The sequence below is a fragment of the Carcharhinus amblyrhynchos genome, unplaced genomic scaffold (assembly GCF_965287045.1).
Source record: "Carcharhinus amblyrhynchos unplaced genomic scaffold, sCarAmb.v2.hapA scaffold_92, whole genome shotgun sequence".
Lineage (NCBI taxonomy): Eukaryota > Metazoa > Chordata > Chondrichthyes > Carcharhiniformes > Carcharhinidae > Carcharhinus > Carcharhinus amblyrhynchos.
The window spans coordinates 465,237-476,626 of NW_027649832.1; the positions used below are offsets into that span (position 1 = coordinate 465,237).

The following is an 11,390-nucleotide window of genomic DNA, read 5'->3' on the forward strand; positions in this document are numbered from 1 at the left end:
GGAAGGTAAGCAGCGAGGAGGACACAGAGAGAGAGACATCAAAGAGATATAGACAAGTTAAGCGAATGGGAGCAAGGTAGATTATAATCTATGGAAATGTGAAGTTATTATAGAAAATCCAATTCTTTCAAATAGCGAGAAACTTGTAGGTTTTGATTTTCAAAGAGACTCGGGATTGCTTAGAACTGGAATGCAAACATTTAACAGGGGGAGCAGGTAATGAGGAATGCAAAGTGAATATTGACTTCTATTGTCAGGGGATTGGTGTACAAGAATAAAGAAGATTTACTTCAATTGTACAAGGTTTTGATAATAGCATATCAGGAATATTTTTGAAGCTTTGGTATTGACATTTAAACCAATGGAGGAGGAACAGTGAAGGTTCATTAAACTAGTGCCTCAGATGAGGGGATTGTCTTATGATTGGAGGCTGAACAAATTGTGTTCATTTTCTATTGAGTTCAAAGAATGATCAATGATCTCATTTAATCACTTCAGATTCAGGAGGGACTTCAAAGGGTGGATGCTGAGAGATCATTTGCTCTCTTGGGGAATATAAAACATGGGGAGCTGGTCATTTAGGATTGAGATGAGGAGAAATTATTCTTCTTAAAGGATTGCAAATCTTTGGTACTCTCTATCCCAGAAGGCTGTGGATGCTCCATTATTAAATACATCGAAGGCTCAATTGACTGATCTCCTGGAAACAGGGAACATGGAGGAAGGATGGTCTGTGCAGTTAAAGCCCAAAATCCACCATTAATCATACTGAATGGTGATGCAGATTCAGAACGCTCCAGTGGGCTGCTTTTCCCTGAATGGTGTTGAATTGCTTGAGTACTGTTGGACTTGCACTCATCCAGGCAAGCAGAGAATATCATAAGAACATATGAGATAAGAGCAGGAGTAGGCCATCTAGCCCTTCGAGCCTGCCCCGCCATTCAATAAGATCATGGCTGATCTGTTGTGGATCAGTTCCACTTTCCCGCCCTCTCCCCATAACCCTAATCCCCTTGCCTATCAAAAACCTATCTACCCGCGTCTTAAATATATTTAGCGAGGCAGTCCTCACCACTTCAACGGGCAGAGAATTCCAGAGATTCACCACCCTTTGAGTGAAGAAGTTCCTCCTCAACTCCGTTCTAAACTGTCCCCCCCCTTAACTTGAGGCTGTGCCCTCTAGTCCTATTGTCCTTTCTGAGCGGGAAGAGCCTCTCCACCTCTATCCTATCCATCCCATTCTTCATCTTATATGTCTCAATGAGATGTCCCCTCATTCTTCTAAACTCTAACGAGTACAAGCCTAGTTTATTCAGCCTCTCCTCATAGTTCAACCCCCTCAACTCCAGTATCAGCCTAGTGAACCTCCTCTGCACTCACTCCAAGGCCAAAATATCCTTGCGTAAGTGCGGCAACCAAAACTGCACACAGTACTCCAGCTGCGGCCTCACCAGTGCCCTGTACAGTTGCAGCAAGACCTCCCTACTTTTATATTCAATCCCCCTCGCTATGAAGGCCAGCATCCCATTCGCCTTCCTGACCACCTGCAGGCTGGGTTTTTGCGACTCATGCACAAGGACGCTGAGGTCCCTCTGCACCGTTGCATGCTGCAGTTTTTCACCATGTAAGTAATAGTCCTTCCTACCATTATTCCTACCAAAGTGGACAACTTCACACTTGCTAACATTAAATTCCATTTGTCAGTTCCTGGCCCATTCGCCCATCACACTCCTAAATTCAGCACTAATGTTTGTGGACAATGGGGAGGAAAGCAGTGGATTCTCATCGTCTGATTTGCTCTTGCAGCCACAGCATTGAATGCTTCCAAGGTGGCTGGATATTCTGGGCTCCAGTGAGGTTGGTCCCACGGTTGCCCTCTCTGATGATCTGTTTGTGTCAAGTGTCCAGTAAATTCAATAACTATAAGCATGTCAGGTTTTCATGGGAAATACTATCTGACCAGATTGCTCAACGTGTCCAACTCACCATCCCATTAGGAATGGCCGCATGTTCTTCCATCATCACAATGGGGAACGTCCCTCTGCACAATCCCCCTCCCCCTCTCCTCCCACCCACCGTGCTGGAAATGGGAAATAACATGGTAAAATTTCTGGAATCACTCAGTGACTCAATTCTGTTCCTCAATGAATGGATTTCAGAGTTAGAATAAAGGGATACTTCAGCATACTCTTCAACTCCTCTCTGAACTTAGTCTGGGTCACAGCATAAATGCAAGTGTTGGTGCAGCAACTGAAGAGTTGCAGCATGAAACCCAATTCAAGCACCAAAGGATGGAGAGAAACAGATTGATATCCCAAACCTGACATTCGGTACCATGTAAAATAAAACATTAACAGTGCCCATAAGATGATGAAATTGCCCGAGATAACAAAGAGTAGAATTATGGATTTCCTGCGACTCTCCATCTCTGGGTCTCTGGAACTGTCTTCACTGCTGTGAGTCCGTAGTCTCTTGCGAACGCTGCTGCTCACTATAATGTGTCTGACAGTGAATCCATTGAGGAACAGAATCAGGACAAATGGCACTGCTGGATTTAGAATGTGATGGAGGAACTCGATTGGTCCCCAAATTTGAGATACCTGAACATCGAATGACATTTCACAAAACCAAGTATTGCTCTTCAACCTATACTGAGGCAGGAACATAAAATACCAGAAAATATTCTTTAAGCAGCTCAGCACAGTCACTGTTCCCAGGACCACAGTTGCCGTTTTCTCACTGCAGTATTTACTTTTCAGCTTCTGGCAGCAAATGGCAACAAATCGATCAAAGGTGAAAGTGACGGTGAAATAGACAGAACAGTCAGTAACTGCATAGAGCAGGACGGCGTGGATATTACAGATGGGGATGGATCGCCGGAAATAAAACTGGTCATCAAAAGTAATTGAAATGTGTCTCAATATCAAGTCAACGATAATGACCAGTAGATCAGCTGCTGCCATGGCAACCAGGTAGTGAGTGACAGATTTGGAGAGACCGCACTTTCCCCGGGAGAGGATCATAATCGTCACTAAGTTAACTGTGAGGAGAGGAAAATCAAACATCAGGCTGGAAGTAAAGGTAGCAGTTTCATTGAGGTTTTACTGAGACCCTCAATTGTGTTGGTCTCCCATTGATATATTCCATGAATGTACTTGAAAGAACGAATGAAAGAACAAATCTGTAATAAGGTGGAATATGGGAGTGCTTAAATGGCACATGTGATGTTATTGAAATTGTTCAACTGAATGTTGATTATCACCCACCCCTGCTTCCTATTCCTCCCGAACTGAAACACAATTACATTTCTTTTGAAATGATCACATTGCGAGGGCGTCAAGGTTGCACAGCGGCGAGAACTGCTGCCTCAGAGGGCCAGGAACACGGGTTCCACTCCTGGCTTGGGTCACTGTCTGTGTGGAGTTTGTACATTCTCCCCGTGTCTGCATGGGTTTCGTCTGGGTGCCCTGCTTTCCTGCCTCATTCCAAAGATGTGCAGGTTAGGTGGATAGGCCATGCTAAATTGACCCGAGTTTCAGGGGGATCAGCAGGCTAAATATGTGGAGTCATGGGAATAGTGTGGGATTGTTGACGGTGCAGGCTCAATGGGCTGAATGTCCTCCTTCTGTACTGTAGGGATTCTATGAGTCTAAACACCCCTAGTGATGATGGTGTTTCAGGTGCCAGAATCTCTGGCCAGAAGGCAACACTATTGACCATCTGATACTGTTTAACCCCATCATTTTCCACGAGCTACAACAACAACTTGCTGTCCCAGATGCAGTGAGAGTCCAAAGTGAAAAAAAATCACAGAATCCCTACAGTACAGAAGGAGGCCATTCAGCCCATTGAGTCTGCACCAACCACAATCCCACCTAGGACCTATTCCTGTAACACTTCACACTTACCCTGATGATCCCCCTGACATTAAGGGGCAATTCAGCATGGCCAATCAACCTAGCCCACACATCTTTGGACTGTTGGAGGAAATTTTAGCCCCCAGAAGATACTCTCAGTGCCACCCAAGTGATGCAGAAATCTCTGCACCATGTTAATGACGTGATTGGAAGGTCTGTCTCTTGAGCTGTGTATTTATCTCAATCAGAGGGAGAGATGCTAACACTTTGAAATGAGTTATTTGATGCAGTTTTAATTGTAGTCCATACAGCATCTCCTCCACCCCTCACCCAGCTCCACCCCCACACGAAAGATCACCGCAGCTGCTGCACCCCTTGCTCTTCTCTCTCCCTCCTAATTTCACCTGGATCACTCCTGGGCAATAATTTCAGACAATGGAATAAAGCCAGAGCCCGGTGGAACTACATCGCTGGTTGCGACTGCTTGGATCTGCAGTGAAATCACAACACAGCACCTCTCCAGTGAACTTACCGTGGCCAAGCTCACCGTTTTGTGACATTGTCTTTTGTTAGCTTCTTCTCTCCAAGGAGAGCAGTCCCAACCTCTCCAGTCTATTTTCATAACTGAACATGCTCAACCCTGGAACCGTTCTTGTAACTCTCTTCTGCACCCTCTCTAATTTGTTCACATCCTTCCTGTAGTATGGTGCTCAGAATGTTACACAACATTCCAGCTGAGGTCTAACTGGTATCTTGTACAATAGCATCAGAAAATACTGGAGGATTGCAGCAGATCTGCAGAGTGAAACAGAGTTAATGTTTCATGTTGGATTGATCCTTTTCCAAGATTGGCAGGATCAATAAAAGCACAAAAATGGAAGACTAAATGACATAAACAGTTAAAGAAGTGACAGCTGGTTAGAGAGACTTACGAGGGATGCCAACAATAGCCAGGATAGGATAGTAAAAGTGCTGAATAATCTTCAGTGCATATTGGATCCGATTTTGCAATGTGTTCCATTGCGAATCCACAGACATCATATAAAGCCAATAGGATAGATCCCTGCTCATTGATGTAACATTCCAATCCATTGTTTTCAGACTCTGATCCATTGTTGGAATATTCCAGTTGAGTCTCCTCGGATTCTGATCTCTCCCTGTCTCCGGAGCTGCGGATCCCTGTCACTGATGGCAGTGATACTCCTGCTGACACTCTGGATAATACATTGAGAGAATTCCCATATTAGTAGAAGCAGGCAATCCTCCAATTAAGATCCACGGAGACATTAATTATAGTCACTGAACAAACAGAGCTCAGTTAACTCCTTCCATTGCAATATTTTCAACATCACAAAGTAAAGCATTAACCTGGCCTGGCTGGGACATAATAGGACTTCAAGAAGAAAAGATGGATGAAAGAAGTGGACTGGCTGACATTGTTTACGACTGCATGGCTGTAGAGGGCTGTAGGCCTGTAAGTGTCCCATCCAGAAGACAGGCCTGAAAATATATCAATCTAAGTCAGTCTAGCTACTTTATGGTTTAATTTTAAATATATTTAAATTTAAGAATGGTTGGACTAATAAAACAGCTGAAGTTAACCACATGATTGAGGTTTTTGAGCAGCTTGAAAATGAATGCAGGACAGTACTGGGGTGGCACGGTGGTTCGCACTGCTGCCTCACAGCACCAGGGACCTGGGCCTGATTACCAGCTTGGGTCACTGTCTGTGTGGAGTTTGCTCATTCTCCCTGTTTCTGCTTGGGTTTCCTCCAGGTGCTCCGGTTTCCTCCCACAGCCCAAAGACGTGCGGATTAGGTGGATTGGCCATGCTAAATCGCCCCTTAGTGTCAGGGGGACGAGCAGGGTAAATGCATGGAGTTACAGGGGTAGGGCGTGGGAGGGATTGTGGTCGGTGCAGACTCGATGGGCTGAATGGCCTCCTTCAGCACTGCAGGATTCTATGAATTTCTATGAGTACATCCCAGCCCAGGACGATAACACTGTTTGCGTCTTACAAACATTTCAGCCAATCCAACATTATTGATTTGCAGATGGCACATCTGTACCAGCCAGCCATGGCAAAGACAGAGCTAGTTGTGACTCCATGGCAGGGATTCTCCCAAAAAATTCAAAGTTCCTAATATGTGGGAAAAGAGGAATAATTCCCGTTAGTTGTATTTAGCATGATTTCCAGAGTGATTTTCTAACGCACCATGTATCACAGAATGCCCTTACATGGTTCACACTGGAAAGAAGGGGGTGGGGCCCATCCCGCCCAAGAGGCCAGCAGTATAGCGCTGTGTGGGCCACAGCGCATGTGCCAATCTGTCAGCACAGAGATCGGTGCATTCACACTAGCTCTGCGTTGTTGGCCTCCAGATTGCTGGTCTATCGCGCAAACCCCCATTGCTGGCCTTCTGACCTCCCCACCTCTGAACGCTGGCCTCCCACACATCCCCAGGCCAGCCCCAATCTCCTCGACCCCTTCCCTGGACAGCCCCAATCTCCTGAACACCCCTCCCCCAACACACTGCCCCACAAAGTACAGACCTCCATGACTGCCTCAACACCCCTCCCGCAACAAGCCCTGATCCCCCCCCACCACATTGGCCAACCCTGACCACTTCCTTCTTCCCTCCCTCTCTCAGTCATCCCAAGTGCAGAATGGCAGCGGGTCCCCCACACCCCCACCTATCACCCACCCTACGAAGAGGGCCACTTTCCAAGGGGGTACTCTCTTTCCCCTGACCTTCTGGAGGGGAAGCCTCAATGGCCTCTATTCCCTCCAGTGGGGTGGAGCTACCTGTTCCCCATTAGTGGGGAGCAGGCGTAAATCTCACTGGAGTGAAGCACTCCTGACATGGGGAAAGACACAAGCGGGCAGAGACTTCAGTCCCGGACCCCCTAATCAAATGCAGATGGGGTCACGGGCTAAAGGTGAGAGGGGCGAGGTATAACTCAGATATCAGAAGGACGTTTTTTACACAGAGGGTGGTGGGGGCCTGGAATGCACTGCCAAGTAGGATGGTGGAGGCAGACACGATGGCATTGTTTAAGTCTTATCTGGATAGTCACATGAGCAAACTGGGAATGGAGGGATACAAACGAATGGTCTAGTTGGACCAATGAGCAACACAGGCTTGCAGGGCCGAAGGGCCTGTTTCCTGTGCTGTACTGTTCTTTGTTCTTTTGTTGTTTGTTTGTGATTTCCATATTGTAGTTGGTTCTGTGCCAGTTTCCGATGTGGAGCTGATTACACTGGAATCTTAGTCTCGAGACTCACTGAGGCCGTGATGCCCAGCAAGAAGCCCGCAAAATAGCGGCTGCTGGTGTCTCCCAGCAGCGCGCCCAAACTTTGTCATAATGGTTCTGCCGATACCTGCTCAAAATACAATGAGTTTTAACAAGTGCTCTCATTAGCTGACTATCTTGACCTGAAACTGCCCGACAGCATCACCAAGACTTGAACTGTTTGAGTTTCATTTATGGAACAGCTTTAGAATTTTATCTTCAGTTGCTGTTTAGCCTTCAAACAGGACTCCAGTCCAGCAGACTCCCTTCAACATCCATCTCTCCCTAGGACACAAGAAGCATTTTCTGCACCTCCAGTGAACTCAACCTGCAACCAAGTCCCAGGGACCAGGACCGGGGATTCTGTCAGAAAACCACCTGAAAGAATCTTCTGTACTCTGGACTCGGGTGAAACTATAACTCCTTTAGCAAAAATGAGGAGATAGTTATGGAACTCAGGGAGAGGGACTCTGAGGCCCTCGAGAAAATTATCACAGGGAGTGGCAAGGCATTGAAGGTATTGGTGTGCTTAAAGGTGGACAGATTGCCAGGTCCAGATGAATTGTATCCAAGGCTATTGTGGGAGGCAAGGGAGGAAATAGCAGATGCTCTGACTAAAATTTTTAATTCCTCCCTGACCACCAAGGGGACACAGTAAGTAGTCTCACAATACCAGGTTAAAGTCCAACAGGTTTTATTGTTAGCACAAGCTTTTAGAGTGTCACTTCTTCTTCAGGTGAGTACTGAAGGAGGAGTGACACTCCGAAAGCTTGTGCTACAAACTAAACCTGTTGGACTTTAACCTGATGTTGTGAGAGTTCTTACTATGCTTACGTCATTCCAACGCTGGCATCTCCACACCCAAGAGGACTGGAGAACAGCTACTGTAGTCCCACTATTTAAGAAAGTTGTAGAGACAAGACAGGGAACTACAGACGGTGAGTCTCATGTTGGGAAACTCCTGGAGATGATTCTGAAGGAGAGAATCTATCTTCTTTTGAAGAGGCATGGTTTGATCAGGGATGGTCAGCATGGTTTTGTCAGAGGGAGGTCATGCCTAACAAATTTGATTGAACTTCTTGAGCAGGTAACCAAGTATGTGGATGAGGGTAGTGCGGTTGATGTAGTTTACATGGAGTTCAGCAAAGCCTTTGACAAAATCCCACATGGGAGACTTATTATGAAGGCCAATGCACGTGGGATACAGGGTGACCTGACAAGATGGATTCATAATTGGCTTAGTGGTAGGAAACAAAGGGTGATGACAGACAGTTGTTTTAGTGACTTGAGGCCAGTGGCGTATCACAGAGATCTGTGCTGGCCCCCCTATTGTTCATCATTAATATAAACGACTTTGTGGAGGATAGGGTCAGTATGCCGATGATGCAAAGATTGGCCGAGTGGCTAACAGTGATATTGAGGTTGAGGCCCACATTGCCACCCGCTCGATAGTGGGGAGGTGCATGGGGCTCCTGAAAATGCAGTTCAGGTGTTTGGACCAACCTGTCGGGGCCCTACAATACAGCCCCCTGATTTCCTCCCACATTGTGGTGGTGCACTGTGCCCTTCACAACCTGGCGTAGCAGTGAAGAGACCTTTTGGAGGAGGAGGAGGAGGAAGACGTGGAGGCTGACCAGCCAGGCAAAGCTGGGGAGAAGGCCACCCAACAAGAGGGGGAGGAGGAGGAGGAGGACAATGCCAAGCAACACTACCGAGGTGCTGGAGGGCTGGCAGCAAGAATCAGGCATGTGAGGAAAGAGAGGGCGGCACGGTAGCACAGTGGTTAGCGCTGCTGCTTCACAGCACCAAGGACCCGGGTTCGATTCCCAGCTTGGGTCACTGTCTGTGTGGAGTTTGCACGTTCTCCTCATGTCTGCGTGGGTTTCCTCCCACAGTCCAAAGATGTGCGGGTTAGGTTGATTAGCCATGCTAAAAATTGCCCCTTAGTGTCCTGAGATGCATAGGTTAGAGGGATTAGTGGGTAAATGTATAGGGATAAGGGGGTAGGGCCTGGGTGGGATTGTGGTCGGTGCAGACTCAATGGGCCAAATGGCCTCCTTCTGCACTGTAGGGTTTCTATGATTCTATGAGGCCATACTCACCAGGCACTTTGCTCACTAGGGGCCTGTGTTTCTGCATGTGGGTTCCATTCCCTCTACTATCTCCTGCAACATTGCAAAACAAGGGTAGTGGGCTTCGGTACGCTGTGTCAGTGAGTTTCTTTGGCAGGGAGGAAGGTGAAGACGACTCACTAAGCACCATTGTGATGATGTCCTGGCGCAAATGAGTCTGAATCTAGCTGAGTTCCGCATGTACGCTGGCACCTGGGCCCATGTCTGTGTAGTGGGTAAGGGATCTGAAAACCCCCTACAGAGCCCTGGGGTGGATGGGGTGGGGGAGAGGAGGGAATGGTTCGTGGGTTCTGGTGAACCAATGCCTTTATTTTCTCAGTGACACAGCGTTGAGGAGCCTCCCCAACTGACATCAACATGAAGCATCCCTCCGGAAACCATCGTGGTAACCCCATTCCTGTTCGAGGCAACTCTGAGACAAATTAGCTAGAGGTTGGTGGTGTAAAAAAACTTCTTGTTTACAATAGATGTGTCGAAATAAGTTTCAACATAAAAATTTGTGAACAGAAGAAGTTAGGGTGCTTAAAAATCTATCGAACTAGTGCAGCCCTCCACCTGTGCCTTCTTAATGGAACAACATCTTCCTAAACTTACATGACCTACCACTGCATCTTCGTGTATCCCCAGAATGGACTTTGGAGGTGGAGGGGGCCAGCTGCCTACTCACCCCATGGCCTGTGATGCGCTTGACCAGTGTCCTCAGGAGGGCTTGGATCTTAAGAGTCCTGACCAGATTCCAAGTGTCTGAGACATATCCATGACACCTTCTTTATCCTGCTGCCCCTGAGATGCCCCAGTGTCAGGAAGTGAGGAGTCAGAAGGTGTGACCACAGCTACAGTCTCCTGGCTGGAAGGCCCGGGCATGAACTCGAGCCCTTCCTCTTCCTTGGGGTTCTTGTGGGTCCCCTGGCTCACTCCATGTGATGATAGTGCTTCTGCAGTGAGCTCCAGAAGCTCTGGCATTACCCGATCCTGCCAATCCTGGATGACCACGTGTGTCCTCTCCATGGTGGCCGAGCCCTCGGCGATGGCCACCTGAGTCGGGGGCCACCTATCAACGGCATGGGCAAGTGCCGTCTGAGTCTGGGCCAAGCTCTGCTGTCCCTCAGCCATGACCCTCTGTGACTGCGTTCTCAAGGGCTGCTGCCATAGCCCGCTGTGTCTCCGCGCTGTCGCGCTAGGTCTACTGCAAGCTCTCGAGACTCTCAGCCATGGGCCGCAGATTCTCAATAAGCTTGTTGAAGTCCTCAGATGTGGGCCCTCTGTGACTCAGCCATTGCTTGTAACTTGCCATCATGGTGAGGATCCCCTGCTCCAGGCTTTCCACGATGGGCGCTACCCTTACAGTTTTTGGTCTGGGAACCATGCAAGACAGGCTGGTCCACCTGAAAGCTTTGAGATTCCTCCCAGCAGCCTTGCAGTGGGTCCAGTGTGGCCGTCAGCCCTTCCTGCATTCCCTGAATCTGTTGCTGCATCTCCATGAGGAAGAAGTGATGCCAGAGGCCTAGCACGTAGCCTGGGGCCATCTGAGTCCTCGCCTCCGGCAGGCCCCCGCGTGCCAGAGGCCCCAGACATTCCCTCCTCCACCCAATGTATATTAGCAGATATGTCGTGCTCGCCAGAGAGTGACCCAGGTCCCTCACCACTAACTGGAGCCACCGATGTGAGAATACCTGGGATGGTGAGTTGGGAGGTGGAAGCTGATGCCAAAAAGGTGCCACCCTCGGAGGTCCCTTCACCCACTTCCTCCGAAGAGTCTTTAGAGCTGTCAGTCTCAGGATGGGCGGGAACTGCAGCGGGGGCCTTGATTCCAGATGGTCCTGCTGCTTCCAGATCTGCTCTTGCAACACAGGACACAAGGTTAAGCGCAAAGGACACAAAGGAATCTGGGGTGCTAGAAAGTTACTTGACATTTCTCCATCGAACATAGAACAAAGTACAAAGAAAATTCCAGCACAGGAACAGGCCCTTCGGCCCTCTGAGTTTGCAGCGACCATGCTGCTCATCTGAATTGGAACCCCCTACCCTTCCTGGGACCATATCCTTCTATTCCCATCCATTCATGCACTTGCCTCTTAAAAGTTCACTATTGTTCCTGCTTCCACGA

The 11,390-nt window shown here is 48.1% G+C and overlaps 1 protein-coding gene across 1 annotated transcript; it reads right to left on the bottom strand.

Moving 5' to 3' along the window:
- Nucleotides 1–2,141: 2,141 nt before the first annotated feature.
- Nucleotides 2,142–4,895, bottom strand: LOC145338068 (putative G-protein coupled receptor 139). The gene is made up of 2 exons (XM_080182854.1): nucleotides 4,790–4,895; nucleotides 2,142–3,040 (listed from the first exon to the last, which is right to left on the bottom strand). Exons 1-2 carry the CDS (start codon nucleotides 4,893–4,895, stop codon nucleotides 2,142–2,144), a joined length of 1,005 nt encoding a protein of 334 aa, XP_080038980.1.
- Between the last annotated feature and the right edge of the window lie 6,495 nt (nucleotides 4,896–11,390).

Bases quoted from the DNA above. Each gene is read 5' to 3' on its own strand.
- LOC145338068 (XM_080182854.1), bottom strand. From the start codon at position 4,895: ATGTCTGTGGATTCGCAATGGAACACATTGCAAAATCGGATCCAATAT. The intron at 3,041-4,789 runs GTAAGTCTCTCT...CTCTCCTCACAG, and splicing joins GGCTATTGTTGGCATCCCTC to TTAACTTAGTGACGATTATG.